The 20,141-nt window shown below is 40.6% G+C and overlaps 1 protein-coding gene across 7 annotated transcripts in view; it reads right to left on the bottom strand.

The window, feature by feature from the left end:
- PLEKHA7 (pleckstrin homology domain containing A7) overlaps window positions 1-20,141 on the bottom strand; it is a 157,338-nt gene that overhangs the window by 14,848 nt on the left and 122,349 nt on the right. For 6 of the 7 annotated variants that reach the window (XM_060275967.1, XM_035120148.2, XM_060275973.1 and 3 more), the window contains 8 exons: window positions 19,510-19,618; window positions 18,100-18,338; window positions 17,356-17,544; window positions 17,053-17,170; window positions 14,939-15,018; window positions 14,088-14,288; window positions 6,438-6,590; window positions 3,418-3,551 (listed from right to left, as the gene is read on the bottom strand). In XM_060275967.1, coding sequence (XP_060131950.1) covers window positions 3,418-3,551; window positions 6,438-6,590; window positions 14,088-14,288; window positions 14,939-15,018; window positions 17,053-17,170; window positions 17,356-17,544; window positions 18,100-18,338; window positions 19,510-19,618 — 1,223 coding nt within the window. The remainder of the gene's footprint in view (window positions 1-3,417; window positions 3,552-6,437; window positions 6,591-14,087; window positions 14,289-14,938; window positions 15,019-17,052; window positions 17,171-17,355; window positions 17,545-18,099; window positions 18,339-19,509; window positions 19,619-20,141) is intronic. The other variant, XM_035120139.2, reaches the window with a different exon arrangement.

Below are 20,141 nucleotides of genomic sequence, written 5' to 3' on the forward strand. Positions count from 1 at the left end.
TTATTTAATAATATTGGTATACTACTTGATTGTAGAAAAATAGAAAAGGGTCACATGCACAAATACACTTGTTTCCAGAATGGCAAAGTCCTCAGGATGCAATTATGAAACTCCTAAAGCTGGGAATTCAACAGTAGATTGTAGTCTTTGGATCATGTTTGAATGTTTCATTTGATTTCAGTTGATAAAAGGACTTGTTAGCACATACAGTGGTACCTCTACTTACGAATTTAATGCGTTCCGAACGCACATTTGTAAGTAGAAAAAAATTGTAAGTCGAATCCCATAGGAATGCATTGGGAGAAAAAAACTGTAAGTCGAAGCAACCCTATCTAAAAATTCGTAAGTAGAAAAAATCCTATCTAAACCGCATCCAAGATGGCGGACAGAGCTCCGTTTGTAAGTAGAAACATTTGTAAGTAGAGTTATTTGTAAGTAGAGGTACCACTGTACAGAGAAACATGTTCTATCGTTATTTCGACTGGAAAACCAACACCTGGTCATTAGCAACTGTGGAGCAAACATGAGCTGAAATGTTATACTTAGTTGCAAAATAGTCTCCAAATTCCAGTGGGAAAGCACAATACAGTCATACCTCAGAAGTCAAACGGAATATGTCCCGGAAGTCCGTTCAACTTCCTAAATGTTCGGAAACCAAGGGGCGGAAGCTCCTGCAGCCAATTGTAAGCCACGGAACCCGCATTGGACCTTCGAGTTCGAAAGAACGTTAGGAAATCAGAACACTCACTTCCAGGTTTGCAGCTTTCAAGAGCCAAAACGTTCAACTCGCAAGGCGTTTGACTTCCATGGTATGACGATATATCAACTAGCCCTGTGCTGCCAGGGCAGCTAAGGCATAGGGCTCTGAGGCGCCACAAATAAATGAATGAATGAATGAATGTATGAATGAATGAATTTACAGATATATTTTCAAGGACCTGGTGAGCAAAAAGTAGAGCTGGAGAGTTGTGTCCTCTAGAGGAGAATAACGCTTGTTCTTTTTTATTTTGTTTTACATGAATAATTGAGTCTCAGTATAGTAATTAATATTTGCTGTCCCCATTTCCAACCCTGCACCTCATGTACTGCAATGAAGTTTCAGCTGTGTTCTCTAGCTTCCACCAAGTGAGAGACCTTAGCTTCCTGGGGGAAAACCTAGTCTGTGGAAACCACTACCTCTGGCGATACTTAATTTTTAAACACAGGAGATGCTCCAGGGAACCCTTTCTGTTTACTTTTCATAGTTCTTGCATTGTTCTCTTAGCACCTTTGGGCTCCGGATGCTACTGGAGGCCATCTTATGGCTGTTGTGAGATGCTTCAGAACATCATGGGGCAACAGGGCATTGCCAAACAATGCCCAGGGTGGATCATAGTGATTGAGCCTTGCCTTGCTTCCAGGCTGGACATGCGGAAATGTGAGGGAGATGAGCAGTTCAATAGCAGAGTTCATTAGCCTATTTTGTTACAGTGCAAGATGTGGGGAGAAGCCCAGAACAGGAAACTGTGCCAGGAAAAGAAGATCATCTCTCCTCAGCAACTCTTCAGACTTAGGGGTTAAAGAATAGTTTTAAAAAACCTCTGGGATGAAGAGAAGGATAATTAATTAATTAATTAATTAACTATTACATTTTAACCCATCATTACTTACTTTAACCTCTCTTATCTGTCCTGTTTAATTAATATAAAACAGTATATATTATAATCAAAAAGGCTAAAATAAGGAGAATGCCCTTGTTCTTATTGTCAAAGGAAGGCAAGGCTCTGTTATAGAATCACCCTACTTGAGGTTAGTGGCATTCTTCATAGCAAATTCAAGACCATTAACACTAGTCTCCTATATTCTAGGGAAAGGTTATCACTCAGGTAGGAGATCTCAACCTCGGACGTATCCTGTCTAGGATGTTCATTCTGTTGAGACTTTAATCTTCCTCTTTAGCAACAGCAGTCTAATCTTTTATTCTGCTGAATTATACCATCAAACTGCGGGCTCAATTCACCTAAATACCTGTCTAAGTCAGCTTCTACCAACTGCCTTCTTGTCTAAGCTCTATGTGGGCTGACATAAATTCTTTCTTTAATATTATCTCTTATCAACTTGGAGAAGAGGCTGCAGTGGTAACCTGGGCAAGATAGTGAACTGAATGTATTATATATATATTTGTAGATACTTTTCATAGTTCTTGCATTGTTCTCTTAGCACCTTTGGGCTCCGGATGCTACTGGAGGCCATCTTATGGCTGTTGTGAGATGCTTCAGAACATCATGGGGCAACCCGACTACTTAAATGTGTTGTTTTGAGTTTTCATGGCCTGATCCTAGGAGCTGCTGTTCTGAACCAGTGGTCCCATCATATCTGAAGCAATGGAAATCCTCCCCTGTAGTGGTGTTGGACACAGCTTTAGCCTCCACTCCCAGGGTTCCAATAGCCCTTGATGCTGCTGTACCTCCATGTGGCAGAAGAGGCTATGTTATGCTACGTTCAGTGGTGGGAAAACAAGGGAGCTGAGCTACATGTCTTTGCTCACTACCAAGGGCAGAACATGCTGATTTAAGTTGCAGCAGCACTTGCCATTTCTTGTGTCAGTGAAAGTAGGGCTGGGCTGTGTGTTCAGGCTGTAAATAAGAGTATACAGAGAGAATAGGAAAATATAATAAAGGATAATAAAGCCCTGCCTGCTTCTCTCCACCTGGCTTGGGGCAGGGCCTGACAGGCTCCATAAAGGACTGCTGCCACTGCTGCTGGACAGAGAGGGCTCCGTTTTGGTTTTTGAAATTGCTTTTATTTTTTATCTATGCCATTCTAAATTGTGATTGATATTAATACTGTATTCTTAATTTTAGATTTTATGATATATGCAGAAATTTCCCCATTTGGTTGTGTACTTTTTGATGTGTTTTATTTATTGCTTATGACTTTTGTTACATTGGTAATTATGTAAATCTTGTCATGTTGTAAGCCGCCTTGAGCATTGTTTTAACTATGGAAAGGTGGCATACAAATAAAATGATGATGATGATGATGATTCACCATATTCATTATGGTGGGTGGTGTTGCTGCTGCATTGCTGTTCCAACTATGGCGGTGTTGCTGCCTGCCAGAACTGGAGTGGTGGGAAGGGCAGGAGAGCACCATCTTGGTAGTGGCGGTGGGGAAAGGGCATCTGAGCTTGCTGCCAACCTGGTATCCCACATTCTAGCTCTGCCTGGCAAGGAGCACTACTCCCCACCTCACACACCGCAATTGATTCAATGCAAAAAGTACAATTAGTATTAATTATAGTATTAATATATTTCTGTAAGTTTCTGTACTATGATCAAATGCATATAAATCTACCAAGACTGCAGCAGTAGGTTCCCCCCCCCCCATGTCTAATGTTAAAAACGAATGGGAGAAATATGTTTATAAGAACCTGACCTTGACCTTGTAAGAATATTCTTTATTTTTTCTGCGTTACGGTGCCTCGCTGCTAATTCTTCTGGAGTAAGAGGTTCTTCAGGTTCCAGCTCAACATATCGCTCTGGAATTGCAACCTTTTCAGGTTTTGACAACTGGTGGTGGCCGGGAGAGAGAATCATAAGTGATTAATGTAGCTTATATAGAATATAACAATCAACCAAAGGGAAAAAACCAACCAAAGGGGGAAAAAACAGGTCAAAACAAGAATTTTAACACTTCCTTATGACAATTGTAACATAATATACTTGTGGGCCAATTCCCACCCCTGAAAACAATGTTTTGATAAAAACAGTACTGTAATTCCAATGTTGAATTGCTGATACAAACTACAACAAAGTCTAGCAGTATGTTAGAAAAACAGAATTCAATACAAACATTATCTGATTTAACGATTCAACAGTTATCACAATTGAATAGTTAATGTACACTGTCACTCTGTACATGAATTAAAATGAAATAAGGAATTAAAATGAAAAATAATTTAGATTGTAAACACTGATCAAACAATGCATTTCTCTCTGAAGTTAATACAGTTATTCTTTTACTCTCCCATCTTACCCACAGACAGACTAGTTTCCTAAAGCCTGCAAAAACAACACTAGTGCAATAAAAGATTGCAAAATGAAGTGAAAAGTGTTCCCCAAGCCCTCCTCCTTCCTTAGTTATCAAGAGATTGTTCCTTTACAACAAACCTACAGTGATTATTGCATTTAAATATTTCTGTTGGAAGCCGCCCAGAGTGGCTGGGGAAACCCAGCCAGATGGGCGGGGTATAAATAAATTATTATTATTATTATTATTATTATTATTATTATTATTATTATTATTATTAAACCCAATGGTGCAGTAATAAATTCTGAAGGGCAGTTCATTATAACAACACTCACAGCCATGTCCCCAAATTGTCCAAAATGCACAGTAGTGTGCTGATTCCACACACATATATACATACACAGAGGAGAAACAATGGACTAAGACCAGTGCTCAGGGCTGTTTTTCAGCTGGAACTCAGTGGAACTCAGTTCCGGCACATCTCAGAGGGGCACCATGCCCATTCTAAGAGAACATGGGAGGAGTTCACGGTGAGTTCTGGCACCTCTTTTTCTAGAAAAATAGCACTGCTATCAACCCATTGATATTTTCAGAGTGAGGAGGTTCCATCAAATCAAATAATTTATCATATGGTCACTGATCTGCTAAAGGATTGATCAGTCACTCCTGTACTACTTCCAATAATGACATTGCTTCTGCTCTGAATAAAGCCCCAGAGTTGCGCAATCAGTTTTTTCTCACCTCCTGCATTACACCACTAAGTAAACCTCAAACTTGAATGTGATCTCAGTGTGAATAACAACAACAATAACAACAACAACAACAACAATAATAAATTCAGATTTCTCAGTTAAATGTGATGGGATTTCCCCCATATGCACATAATCCTGTTTTTGAGTACATCATTGGAAATCCTTCTACATCTAATGAAATAAGGTAGGCGCGATGAGGGAGAAAGCCCTTATTATGGTCTTTTTTTGAAAAACTTTTTACTTCCCCAAGCATTTTAATTTAAAACAATATTTTTAGTGATTTTAATTTCTTGTACCACATTATTTTCTCCCTAGTGTTTTTATGTTGGTTTTTATTTTTATGTTGCTACATTTATGCTGGCTTTACATGCCCTGTGTGATTTGCAATGTGTGTGTATATGTTTGTGTGCTTGTGTGTGACACTGACAAACACACACACACACACACACACACACACAGAGAGAGAGAGAGAGAGAGAGAGAGAGAGAGAGAGAGAGAGAGAGAGCATCATGTATTTTTAAAGCTGTAAACCACACAGAAAAGTAAGCTAATGGGTGATATATGTAAGAAAATAAAAATAACAGAATTCTTAAAGTCATTTAAGGATTTTATTGCTTTTAATCTGATCTTGCATTCAGTAGATTTTCCTCCCTGTTCCTTCATATTTCAGTGACAGCATAATATATTTCATTTGGGCCACCAGATGGCTCTACAGCTTTTCAAATATATGCATAAAAAACGTTAATACCCTCTTGCTTTTCCAATAGCCATGGGGATTATTTGTTACCTTTTGGGGAGAACACAATGGAATCTTAATCTCTGATACCATTTTCTCATAGATCACCATTTCATAGACATCATAGTTGATAGGTAATGAGAAAGCATAGGAATTCTATTCGACTTAATTTTAAGACGAGGGATTCAACAATTTTGTACAGTAATGCTAATTCAATCAGTTTATGGAGTGCATGACCTTCGTTGGCCTGACTAGCACACCACATTAGTTGATTAAACATGGTCTAATGTGCATAAGCAGCAGGGTGGTGTGTGCTGCTGAAATTGCAGGTGCTTCACTCTTTCCCCACTCCTGCTGTGCTGACAGAAAACAAGCCATAGTATGTCTCTTGTGTTATCTGAACCTGGCCTCGTAGTGGTTTGCTTCCCCCCAAACAAGTGAGGTGTGTAGAATTTCCTGGACATTGCCAAGATTCGGCCATATGGGTGGAAATTGCTTTAATGTCCATAGGGCAAAACTATAAAAAAAAGCTTTTTAGTCTGGACACAACTTTTGTGTCCGGATTCTCACTTTTTGAAATATGGGAACCCTGGATGAGTGGCAAGCAAAGAAACTTGGGTTCTGCTCGTGGTTTGTTTGGAGAAACAAGTTCAGATGACACAAACCAGATGACAGCTTGTTCAACGGCAGCATGGAGGAAAGTGAAGCATCCATGATTTCAGCAGTGTGTGCCAGCATGCTGCTCGTTTACAGTAAACCAGAGCATATTAATTATGGTTGAAAGTGAAGTGCGCAGCAGACCATTATCTCCCTTTTTCTAAAAACTTAACATATTTCTACATTGTAGACTTCATTACTTAAAGCTGCCTTTCTGGTCGTTAATATTTATCCCACTTTATACTGTATATAGCAATACAAAAACAGACAACCAGCCTTACCTCTCTGCTAATATCCAAATTATAATCTTGAGGTTCTAGGTCTGCTTCTGTCACCAACACAGGTTCAACTCTTAGCCAGTTATTTTCCTCTTTGTGTTCTGGTCGTACAGCTCTTTCCAGTAGCTGCAAGTCAAATTCTTGTTCCCGCTTCCACTATTAACAGATAGGAAACAATTACAAGTTTGACCATTCCAACTAAAACAGCATGTAGAAATGTTCACTCTCATTACCTCAGATTCTGGATTGATGCAAGGGGAAGCTAGGACTTACCATAACATTTGCTTCTGGATGCTCGCTTGATGGCTGTCCTTGATGAGGTACTCATGCTGTTCAGCCAGCAGATGGCAATAAAATCTCAGCAAAAAAAGCTGCCAATAGACCAGGGTTAGATCTGACTTTCCCAGTCAGGAGCCACATTCAAGTGGCACAGATAGGGGTTGCATGGGGAAAGCAGGACAAAGAACTAAATGCTCTAAAAATACAATGGAAAAAGAAGTATTCTTTGGAATTAATAAGAGGCTATGATCAGAAGGAAAAATCTGAGCCGAGCTAGTTCATACAATAGAGCCTATTTCTATGTACAAGTGTTTAGGATCAAAAAGTATCGTTTTGTTTCTGATGGTATTGCCTTTTTTAAAAAAATATGGTCCTGTCTTGAGAGATAATATAGCTAATTGCTGGCTTAAGAGAGTGAGTACCCCATGTAGGTTCACCATCTAGGGGAAAATACATGTTGTTATTCTGTTAAACAATCTGCACAAATGATAAGCCAAAACAATGTTTTCAAGACACAACTTTCTAGTAATGTGTTTGCTTTGCAGATGTGCTCCATAAATTCCATTGTTTTAAAAACTCCACCACAGTAAGCCATGTTTATATATTAGATCCCTTAATTCTTACAAACACTCCATATGCATTCAAAATCCCTTTGGAGTACCTTTTACAATGAACATTGAACACTATGTACTGTACCAGTACTCTGATCCATTTACAGTCCTCAAAAGCACTGAATGCATGCTCTTCCAAGTTGCAATGAAAACAATCCTACTATTTATCTCAGGGCAACACAACTATTCATACCAAGTGGCCCACTAGACTACCTCAACACAGAAACTGCAGGTCACACATTACCGTCCTTGTTGTGTGCAGAGGAGAGCAAGGTCAAAATTTGATGTCCCCCCACCAGCCCTCGCACTGCCATCCCAAAGCCAGCTAACTGAGGCCCTGGGCCTTGGGAAGGAGGCGTGAGGCTCTAGCTGGGTCCTAGGATCCACCCACCTACTTCTCAAAGCTGGGAATGTGCTAACTAGGTTTTGGAAAGGAGGACTCTAGGACCCTGCAGAATCCTCACACTTCCTTCCCAAAGCCCAGTGCCTCACTTACCTGGCTTTGGGAAGGCAGTGGAGGTCAGGAGGAGGGAGTCAAATGTTGCTGAGAGCTGCCAGAAAATACCTTCAGTTGGACCATCCCGGTTGGACACCTGAAAATGTTTTAGGTGCCTCTAAAATACGTAATGTGTTTCATATAAGAATAGCTTAGTGCACCTCATTAAACTGCCCTAGAGCTAGCATACTCTACTCATACAACTCCCCACAAAACAACCAAGTTTTCACTATTACAAAATGAAAGGCGTGAATGGAATACCTACTTTTGGGGAATGCAAATGTGAAAATATGATATCTGTATTTTTCTCTCCAATTAATATATAATTTTGAACCATTGGCTACAATCCAGAGACCCACACATCTACTGGGGCTGTGGACCTTTGGACCTGCATTACTCAAACCGTCTTCCCAGCATGCTACATGGCAGATAGGTTTTGATAATGCAGCTAATGATAATGCAATTGGCCCTGCTGTTCCGAGGAAAAATAAAATTAACCCTCCCTTAGTCTTTGCAGAAACCAAGCAGCCCTCTGGTTCACAAGCCTAATTGGATCGTTTATGTTCTCACCCATTACCTCAACTCACAAAGGAACACTTCTGTTTTCTCCCAGTGTGCTTATGGGATTAATCTCCCCTCAAAGACTTAACTTCAACAAAGAAAGGATATTACAGCAGCATATTTGCATTTACACTTTGCAAGACATAGGGTCCAACCTCATGCTGAGTCAAGAGTAGTTTTTGCTGATTCCTACTTCTCCCTGCCATTGCTTCTGGAACAGTGTGGGAAGTTGCCCAGGGAAAGGAGAATAAACAAAAATGGCTCCCATTCCTTTCTTCAGTGAAAGCACCTGCTAGATCTTTATCCCTTTCATGAACAGAAGCCCTTCAGTTCACCAAGGGGACACTCTGGATCTATAGTCCATAGTGGGCTTTGGGGGAGTTCAGTGGGGTGGGACGATCATTCATGCACAAGCTCTTGATTTTCACTCAGAACATATCAAATATTTGTATTAGGAATAGGATAAATATTGCTTAAAGGCAGGTGCTTCTCAAGCAAAAAATGGAGCCTTTAAAACTGTTGAAGAGGAGAAAGGACAATCTTCTTCACCGTTAAAATGCACCATAACCAGACATCTCAATATTCAAACCAGGCCTGATTGCCAGAATATGTATAATAGAAACACAATATTATTTCTGAATTAATTTTGTACTTGAAGAAAAACGTGAATTCAGTATTAGGAAGTATGTTTATTGGTGTTGATACGGAGTCTTTTACATCAAAATTAAATGACAAATCCATATATTCTGCTCAACATTTTTAATGTCATACTACATTTAAAAAGAGATCTTTTAAAAAAATATCAGTGCATTGTATTAAAAGTAGATTTACACATACAATGTATGCAATGTTATAAACTGTGCACAATAATTACATATTCCATTGTTCACCATTTGGCTGCTAAATTAGTGTCCTGCTGTAAATTGTGCTATCAAATGTTACTTTTTGTGCACTGGAGCAGTTTGGGCATACAAGGAAGAGATCTCTATGAAACATTTTCTTCTTGGCCCTACTGTGCCATTTGTATATTTTACAGCAAGAACACAGACCAATATGGCATGCAAATATGTAAAGTTATTTGTTTAACTTGTTAAAAAGTTATGAAATGTTTGCATTTGAAATAAGTATGTGTACAATAGCTATACATTTTTTTTTTTAAAAAAAAAGATTTAAAACCTGCTACTTAAAACATGAATATGGCAGGGCTTTACCTTTCCTAAAAGATATATACTGTTACTCAATTAATTTGTGACTGCAAATATATAAATCTGAATGCACCAGGTCCCTTTAAGAGTCCAAATGTGTATTTAGAAAAGGAATGAATCATAAATGGATTGCAAATTAGTGCTACTAAGCAACTATTTAAAATGGGAACAAAAAAGGTTAAAGGGCAAAGCCCACAACAAAAATGAAAAACTTAGTAGGAATTTAACAAAAAGCTACTAAAATGCAATTAAGCCTGGCAGAAACTGAGTGGTCTAGTTAGAAATTGTTTTAAATAATTAGAAAATTTAAAAACAAACATAAAAGCCATTATGTATGATGTGAGTGGCAACTCCAGAAGCAAGAGACCTTGTGCAATGAATTAGGCAGGTGATGAGCATTACATAGTTCTAGTGTACCAAGAGGAGAAGGCAATGCAAAGAATTCATGTTACTGTGATTGTGTAAATCTCTCAGTGTTATAACCAAACCATTATCCTAAGCAACAATTCCCATGACACCTTAAAAAATAACAAATTCATTGTGATGTAAGCTTTCATAGGCCAATGCCCACCTTAAATACAGAGAGAGAAAATTAAGATATTGTTTGTTTTTACAAAGTGAGGCCAAAGACTACACCTGTAGCAGTGTTACAGTATTATGCAGAGCACAAGTGAATACAGTGGAACCTCAGTTTACTAACACCTCGGTTTATGAATTTTCGGTTTACGAATGCCGCGGACCCATCTGGAATGGATTAATTCACTTTCCATTACTTTCAATGGGAAAGTTCGCTTCAGTTTATGAACGCTTCAGTTTATGAACAGAATTCCGGAACCAATTACACCCATGCTTCGGGTTAAGTACGCTTCAGGTTGAGTACTCCATGGACCCATCTGGAACGGATTAATCCACTTTCCATTACTTTCAATGGGAAAATTCGCTTCAGTTTATGAACGCTTCAGTTTATGAACAGACTTCCGGAACCAATTGTGTTCATAAACCGAGGTACTGTACCACTGTACAGAATACATATGAAGGCAGCCCTGTTTAGGGAAGTTTTTAATTTTAATGTTGTATTTATGTTTTTTAATGTTCTATTAATGTTTTTAATATTCGGTTGGGAGCTGGCCAGAGTGGCTGGCGAAACCCAGCCAGATGGGCAGGGTATAAATAATAAATTATCAAATGATTATAAATTATTACAGAAGCCAGTCAAAATGAATGCAACATCTAATCAAATATGGAAGCAGGGTGGTATCCAAAAAAGTGCTTCTGCTAGCAGAAGGGCTTTGGGCTGTGCAATGGAACTTTCCTTCCCTCTTCTCTGTCTGGCCACACCCCAGATCTGTTCTGGAGATTTCCCCCAACCCTTTGGAGTAGATTTGGGAAGGGTGTGAGCAGGGAGAGGAGAAGTCCCATTGCACAAGCAGAAACCTTTGCACTGCTGGAAGCCCTTTGTAGGACACCATCCAGAGTTGACACTGGAGTTTGTTACATACTTTTAGGCGACTAATTGTTGCTTAAGATTTGGGATGGGTCTGTAAACAAGAACAGGATGCAGGAAAGGATACTACTGTATATCTTTAAGGGAAATTCTTAACAACGAATTATAGAAGTATTAGCCGAGAGCAACATTATAAGACCAACCGATGTCAGTCCGACCTCAAAAGCTTGTTCACTCATATCTAAATGCCTTAAAAAAATTAAACAGGCTGGTCTTTATGCTCAAGAATATATGGAGAGAAATCAGACATTTAAAATAGCCACAAAAACCAGTGGAAGATCTTCTAGGACTTGAAATCCAAGAAAAAGATTTCAAAGTGACACTCCAATTCAAAGCCACTATACACTGTATGTGAATTCATTAGCAAATGTGACACTCCAGAAATCATGGAAATGGCTAGCTCGCTATGGAAAGTAATGGTTCCAGTGGCTGCTAATCAGGGGAGGGTCACGCCTACACTGATTGGATCTTATTTTCATTGGATTTTTCCCCCATTTGTGCTATGCATAACACTGTAATTCACCTATCTCTTGCATTGTTTGACCTTTTGGACTCACTTTGATCCTCATTCCTCGGCTGCAATCAGGATCTATATACTTAGTGCCTTAAAATAAAATAAAATAAAATAAAATAAAATAAAATAAAATAAAATAAAATAAAATAAAATAAAATAGAATGGTGCCGGTACTCACCATGAAGTTGTTACAGTAAGTGCCACACTTTTGACATGGGGCGGGGGTATCAGTACTGCGTACCCTTGATTACCCCTCGGGGGGGGGGGAGCAATGTTAGAGTTATACCTAACTTCTAGGGGCCAAACTAGATAATGGTCTGGTTTGCACATCATGGTAGGTCAAAGTATTGGACTGCTTGAGCACATGGATTCCCAGACAGGAACTTGCAGCTGCTTTGCTACTCCCTGACCACTTTTCTCCCAGGCACTGAGCTAAGCCAAGGTTAGGCTTAGCATGCCAACTGAATCTGGACTTTCTGAAACTGGGCTTATTTATCCTTGCTAACTATAAGATGCAGCCAGGAACAAGCCAGAATCTGGCTTGATGTGCCAATATTCTAAATTTATGAATGCACTTAACTTCTCTGACTTTTGTTATTAAATAGCAGTCACAGTACGTGTGTGTCATCAGAATGAGGACTTTGGCATGCTGGGACTGTGGCACCTGCATATCCAAAACTGCTGTGTCCCAGGAGGGAAGTTGCCATTACTGTCTATGCAGCTGCCCTACTGGGACAAATAATCGTTTGGGGTTAGACCTCTCTACTTGCTGTGCCATGGTCTTGATCTCTCCCACCCAAGCAGCTGCAGTTTAAAAAACTCTAATCTGACATATTAAGTGCATTTACTTATTTAACAGATAAAATAACCTGGTTCTTAGACTACCACTTCATGCATCTGGGCTACAGATCGAGCTGCAATAAATTTGTTTTGCTGCAACAGACTAGTACAGATACCCATCTGAAATTTATCATAATCCTAAACACATTGGCCACAACCTATAACATTATTTTCAGAAGTGACACTTCAGCAAGGTTTTGTATGTCCCACAACTATAAATTTATATTTAAAATCTACATTGGGTGGTGTGTTACTTTCATTTAAAAATGGCTCTTTTCTGCTTTTTTTTACATCAACATTCACAACGGACACATTCCAGAGAAAAAAGTATTCTGAGCAATGCTTAGAAAATGCACAATGAATGCTAAAAAACACAAAATTTCAACAGGCGCTCTGTACTTTTAACTGTGCATTAGACTGAGGCCAAATACTGAAAGTAAATCCCATTTAGTTTAGTGGAGATTATTTCCATGTAAACATGTTTAAGGCAGTAGCCTGGCACCCGGATCCTAAACAGGATGGTTGCAATCCCAAAATGCAGTGCACACATAAGCAAAACCAGCACATGCTGTAAAAAAACTGTTTCTGTCCCAGATAGATACCATAATGAAAGAGATAAGCTATTCATTTTTTTTAAGAGCCTCATTCTTTCGCAATGTTAACTGCTGTTGTAGAAATGGCAAATGAAACTTTGCTCTGCATGAAATTCTGTCCTGTGCACATCACTCTTAGATCATGCCCATTCCTTGGAAGTAAATCTTACTAATTATAATGGGATATACTTCTTTGTAAAAGTACTTAAGATTTGTTATGTAAAATAGAAATGACTGAACCAGTAAGAAATGCTGTGGTTAACCACCCAAAATGAATCACCCTACGTTTATATTTAATCCAACATTTAACCATTGAAATAATTTAATTTTTGCTAACTGAATGCAGATATTTGCTAGACTATTCTATGAATCTGAATAATAATTTATAAATGGACATTAGCAGCTGTATAAACATCTGTTAAATTAGCTTCTACACTTTATAGTTAATATATAAAATTTGTCAAATCCTATACTTTCTTTAAAAAAAATCTTTATTTGACAGAACCATAGCTACTATGGTCTACTAAACTTGCAATATAGTTTCTTTAATGTACTACCTACATCTATAGGGCTCATTCTTTTATGGTTCAATCAGAAAAAAATGCAAACTTAATGTTTTCATAACATAGCTTAAGCCAATAGGATGAGGTGGGAAAGCTGTAGCACTCCAAATGTTGCTGGAATACCATAATTCCTAACCACTGACCATGCTGGCTGGGAGTTCAACAATATCTAGAGAACCACAGATTCCCTACCCCTGCAATAGGGGGGGGGGATAAGCCAAGACCAACCCAATATCCATATATGAATCCATTTCCACAAAATTCTTTAATTACTAGACTTTTCTTATGCCAAGTTACTTCTGCACCTGCTACATTAAGCTGTGACTATTTAGAGTTAAAACCTATATTCTGTTATTTGCACTTCAGAAACTGATATAGCACTATAATTAAATAATTCAAGTGTAATGCACTTTCAAATAAAAGTGCTTACTAGAGAAGCTACAGATCATATTTTTAGTCTAGTCCTCTTAAGGCATGTCTAACATACTGAGCCTATGTCTGCAGAAACAGGCCGGACGAATGATCGTGACGAGACAGACTGTCTTTCTCCTTGACCAAGAGTTCTCTTGCGTTCACGAACTAATGCCTTTTGATGTCGTTTCATTCTTTCTAGTTGTTCCTCGGCACTCATCTTGCCTCTTTGGTGATCTCCGGAGTATAAACGTTCCAAGGCACTCTTCGGTCTATCCTGTTAACAGTGACACACAACAGCGTGTGATATTTAATACTTTTAAAGCTGTATCCTAGGGATGAAATCCAAAGCTCCTGTTCTACATACAGAATGGCTTCTGATCCATCAGAGGTGTCTGCTATTTTTAAAAAGGGGGGGGAGGATGGAGGCATCAGCAAAAATTGCCTCCCCTTTATTATAATAGTAGATGCACCTGCTAGACCATACACTGTACTGGATTTCCCTTTTTATTTCCAAACTGTAATGCACATACTCTGGAACAATTCTTTTTAGAGTGCTGTATGTAACTATAAAAGGCTAAAGACAGTGACCAATCCTTTACTTCTTTCAATGGAAACAAAAAAGCTGTCAGTTGCCCATACATTTTTCAGATGTATAATTTGCAAAACTGCTACAAGAAAAACATTAGGGAGGAAGAATACTCTCGAAAGTAAATATGCCCCTATGCTGCAAGCACCTAATTTTACACAAGAGGCATAGGTAATTAACAATTCTGACAACTGGAGCTGCAATAACTATAAAACCTAAGCTGAACAGAATTATATAACCCCACCTATCTTATATTGTGGCTGAACTTGTTATATATTAAAGCAAAAGGCACCTCTGTTGATGAGATTTGGTATCCATAAAGACATGTGCAAAATTACCTTGGAACCATCTCTTCGAAATGTTGCATATGATGTAGTTGTTGATGACTGATGCAGTCTGGAAGTTGAGCCAGATAATCCTTTACAAAGGAAAAAAAGTGCTTTAAAAGCAAAATTGTATTTAGGAAGAAATGTACTCAGTGCTTTCGAAATCTATTTTTTAAAATATTTTTCTTTCTATCCAGGTACTGTATGTCCTACATGTAAAAAGATCTGGCTGTCCTGATTTGGGAACAGGATATATGCTCAAAGCTAACAGCAAATGTCAAGAAAGAGGTGTTTGAAATGGAACAAGAAATGCAGCTATGAGGTCCCGGAAGCTAAATTTAGGTTGCTGGGTAGGAGGTTGAAAGACAAGGCAACTTTCTCTGAAATGCAATGCTATCTGCGCTATACAATGGGCCAGCTAGACAGGCAAAGCTAAGGGATTTATAGGTGTATGGATGACACAGCAGTGTATTGACAAATTAAAAACTAACAAATCACTGGGTCTAGATCAGTGTTTCTCAACCTTTTTTGGGCCACGGCACACTTGTTCCATAAAAAAAATCACGAGGCACACCACCATTAAAAAAGTTAAAAAATATAACTCTGTGCCTATATTGACTATATATAAAGTAATTCTCTTTATATATAGGCCATTTGTTAATGCCCTTTGTTGACTTTAAGCCTGGGTGGCTCTTTTTAATTTTTTTCCCCTTGCCACACAGTACAAACATTCTCAGGCGTTAGGGGGGAAATGGGGGGAAGGAGACTCCGGCATTAGGCCCAAAGGCCTCAGGGCCACTTACAGCGCTGCTAAAAGGCAGAATGAAAAGCCCTTGGGTCGAGGGGCTTCCACAGGGCTTCACATTCTCTTCACAGGAGATCCCTCCCCTCGAGAGGAAAGAGGCGCGTCCCGGGTGTTTCTCTCCCCCCGCCAGACCACCCTCCCCTCAGAGGCACCACTTTTCGGGCGCAGCGAAGGCCCGTTCCTCCCTGCGCACCCCAACCGCCGCCGGAGGGCCATAGCCAACGCCGCCTCCGCTCCGCGCCCGCTCGGCCTGATCCCGGGCCGCCTCTCCTGCCCGCCTCGCTTACTGCATGGTCCCTTCCAACTCTGGCGGCGGTTGGGGTGCGCAGGGAGGAATGGGCCTGCTCTCCGCCTTCTCGCACTCTAGCCTGGCCGGCCAAGGAGCGCTGTGCTGCGCTCGCCACTCGCGGGACTAGACTGGAAGCGAGTGCGAACATCGGAGCGCGCCCTCCCTTTCCGGCTTCCTTTCCGGTGGGTCAGTGTTCTGTAATGGCGGCCGCCAGGCACGTGACAAGGCAGCGAATCGCCCTTCTCGTCGCCGCATGCCGCGGCACACCAGCCCCCGTCTCGCGGCACACTACTGTGCCGCGGAACAGCGGTTGAGAAACGCTGGTCTAGATAGTATCCATACAACAGTTTTTATTGACCTCAAATATGAAACACCCGATTTTCTTTTTTAAAAGATCTATTTAGAGCAGGCATGTCCAAAGTCTGTTTCGGGGGCCTAATCTGGCCCGCTGGTCGGTTTAATCCAGCTCCTGTTGCAGTTTGCTTCCTGGGGTAAAATCCTACAAAAACCTCAACAACTTCAATCCTAAAAAAAAAAGCTTAACAACTCTGGGGTAAATTAATAAAAAAACCTCAACAACTTCAATTGTAAAAAAAAAAGGTCAGCAACTTTGGTCGGCCCTTAACTTCATCAAATCTTGGCCCTCTTTGAAAAAAGTTTGGACACCACTGATTTAGAGCATTTAGCTCCCAGAGAACCTACAAGTAAATATTAGTGATAACATTATTGCTGATGGATAGGTGTGGCATCAGACTCAAGCTATGTAGATTCTTTTAACTGAATTGTTCATTGAATCTCTGGTGTGAGTCACTAAAAGCTCTGCTTCTGGGATAACACAGTCTCAATTAGGTGGGTGAGTCTGCCAGGAAAAGGGATACAATGAAAGCTTAAGCACTTAGTATAGGACTGGATAGGATCCTTCTATCCCTGTCCCTTTGAGAATCATGTAGAGTTCTAACACACCCATGTATCAAATGGAACTAAACAGCTTTGAATCTATATTTATATGTATTGGTGAATCTCTTAACTTACCTCTGCTAGGTAATGTTTGGTATCTACTGTCAGTACCTAGAAAACCAGCAGAAGGTTGGCTCAGATCACTGCCTATTGTTTCCAGTTCAGGTTCACTCACATACGAGCGGAGTTCTACCTGTACAGATGAACACTTGATTAAATGAGATTGCAAAAATATAGGACACATTTTCATAATTTTGTTGGAGTCGTATACTGTCTCCCTGAAGTCATCATATTATGTTTCACAATGGTCATATTTGAGGAAACATACTTTTTAAAGCAATACAACTACATTTGGAAAACCAGGGCCTGAGTGCTTACCCTATAATCTCCGTTCACATACTGCCCTAGTTCACGGTCTCGTTTCCTTTCATCTGACTGGCGTTTCAGGCCCCGCACTGAGGTGTGCCTGATGACAGTGGCTTCCCTGGGAAGAGGTGGGACGGCTGGTGGGTGGTCATCAGGGCTGTACAACTGTGGAAGAGGAGGTCTTGGTGGCGCCTCGTCTTCCTGACACAATATTAAGAAGCAAACATGTCCTTTAGCCTGCAGTGTTCAACCATTTCAACAGGTACAAAATGGTAAAACTGACATTTCTTTTGTTTAAATCCAAGAAAATAATGTGCATGAATTCAAACTTAATGGACTGAACTCAGCTTCAAGAATGTGTTTTGGGTATTTCTTCAGTTTCCTGTCTTTCTTAAGCAGTGCCAACAAGTCACCTCAATTAATGCCACCTCAATTAAGAGCACTGCAAAACTGAAGTAAAAAGAGTCAGAATAATATGCTGTCTGGTATCAGGCTTCATTACGGTATGTTGTTACACAAAGAAAACCCATTCCCAGATACTTTTAGCCAGTGCTTTCCCCCCCCCCTAAAAAAATGTTTAGGGGTACTCTCATTTTTACTCAAGGAAATCACAATTTTATAGTTCAAATCGGGGAAAATAAATACAGTAAATGGACAAAAGTACAAAGATTCACAAAATGTTTAGGGGTATGCGTACTCCTGTGTTCTCCCAGAAAAAAAGCACTAATTACATGATACCATAGTTATGACACTTACAACATTTGGCATTAGTCTTACAGGTGACTGAACTGGAGCCTCAACTTTTTTCATTTGCTGGGATGGCGAGAACATTCTAGGTTGCGTATAAGGCTGCGGAAGAAGTCTGACTTCTAAAGAGGGCTTGACAGGACTAGATGGTGAACTTTGCAGAGTAGAAAGTTTGCTGTCCCCTGACATGAGAGTAGATGATAATGAAGGCACTAGAGGTTTTGAAAATGAAGGCACTGTTTTTCTCTCTGCAAAGAGGAAGACATAATGCACACAGATGTAGGTCAGAAACACTGAGGAATCCACATGCACAATATTAACCTAAATATAATATTTAGACACAGCACCTTAATGTTTATTGAACTACTTTTGGAAATATAAAAAGACATACTCTTCTATGTATCAACCTGACTGATTCCAGCAGGCCCTGGATGATAATGCTAATGAGGTGCAAGAAAAGTTGCCAGCAGTGCAAGGTGGGATATGCTTTTGTTAGAAAAGAATGATAAGCAGCCAATTTGAATGCATAATGTTGGACAATCTCCCATCATTATATGCAGGATTAGAAGTGAACCAAGGAGATTCCTCTGTGATGCAGATATCATTGTCCTAAAATAATAGATGCAACTCCAATGTGGCTGACAAATTTAATTCAAGCTTAGATCTGGATCAGGGGCGTACCCAGGATCAAAACTAGGGGGGGCAAGGGGCGGGGCCAAGGCACGGAAGGGGAGGGGCCACAAAGTGGGGATGTGGGCGGGGCTACAGAGCCCAGGTGAAATCAAAATAAACCTGAAGCGACGGCGGCGAAGGGGAGAAAACCAGCGGCCGCCTAGAGGAGAAGAGGGAAGTCTGGGGTGGGCGGGGGGGGGGGGGGAGAGAAGGGAACCAGGCTTGGATCGGGGCCTCCGCGGAGGTCTGGAGCAAAGCCCCGGCCTCCGCGAAGCTATCCGAGGCTCCGTTGCTGCAGCGGTCTGGCAGGCGCTGAACGACTCCCGACGTTCGGGAGACCTTTGAGCACAGCCGCGCTGTGCGCATACGCCCTGCACGGCGGCCGCCGGAGTCCACAGCCGCGCTGTGCGCATGCGCCCCGCTTTGCGCATGCGCAAAGGTCTCCCGAACGTCGGGAGCGTCAGCCCTTGCCCCCTCCCACACAGCGCGGCTGTGTGGACTCCGCACGGCTCGGGCGCAAGAGACTGCTGCGGGCGCCGAACTCGCGCTCCGCTGGGCTGTCCTCCGCCTCTGCCCACCAGCCCCGCCGGCAGCGCCACTCTTGCCCGCAGCTGCCCGACCGGCCCTGCCTCTAGAGTAGGGCAGCGGCCCCTCCCTGCCCCGCGGTGGGTACGCCCTTGATCTGGATATTTGGATAAGGAGATATAGCTTTTAATGTATGCATTAAAATGTATACATTTTACTTACCTGGATTCTTTATAGATTCTATGATGACTTTATAGTTGGATTTGTTTGCACTTAGGCCAGCCGTAACATCTTCTATTCTCCATAAATCTTTTTGCATTTGGGCTTTCTCCTAATAAGCAATGAAGACCAGGAAGATGGTGAAGGAATGGCAAAAATATGAACAATAGTTATATAAGCACAAAACATATTTTTCCATTTATTTTGCTTTAAATCAAATGTTGTATATGGTTGCTTTGGCTACAAAACAGCGTACAGTTGAAAATGAGAAGACCTCTTACATCATTTTTGCAAGAAAAGACAATGGTCCTGACAGTAAAGTCTAACTCAAGGGCAGCAGCAATGCTGATCCTGACTGTCAAGTCTGTTCTTCCCATATGTATGTGAAAAAACAGCATTGTGGTTAAGCATCTTTAACACTGTGCTTATCCTATCACACACAAATTAAGAATAAAAAAGATAACCCAACCTACAAGGTGATTGACACATGGAATTTATCTATGAGAAACAATTTTAAAAATCAGGTAAGAAGCTCTGCCTTAACTTAATATCTTTTGCTCATTTATGCTCTCTGCTAGTTGTACAATATCCTGGATAATGTCATTATCCAGTATGGAAGTGGGCTACAATTAAGG

This window comes from Zootoca vivipara, chromosome 1, assembly GCF_963506605.1.
Source record: "Zootoca vivipara chromosome 1, rZooViv1.1, whole genome shotgun sequence".
Classification (NCBI taxonomy): Eukaryota; Metazoa; Chordata; class Lepidosauria; order Squamata; family Lacertidae; genus Zootoca; species Zootoca vivipara.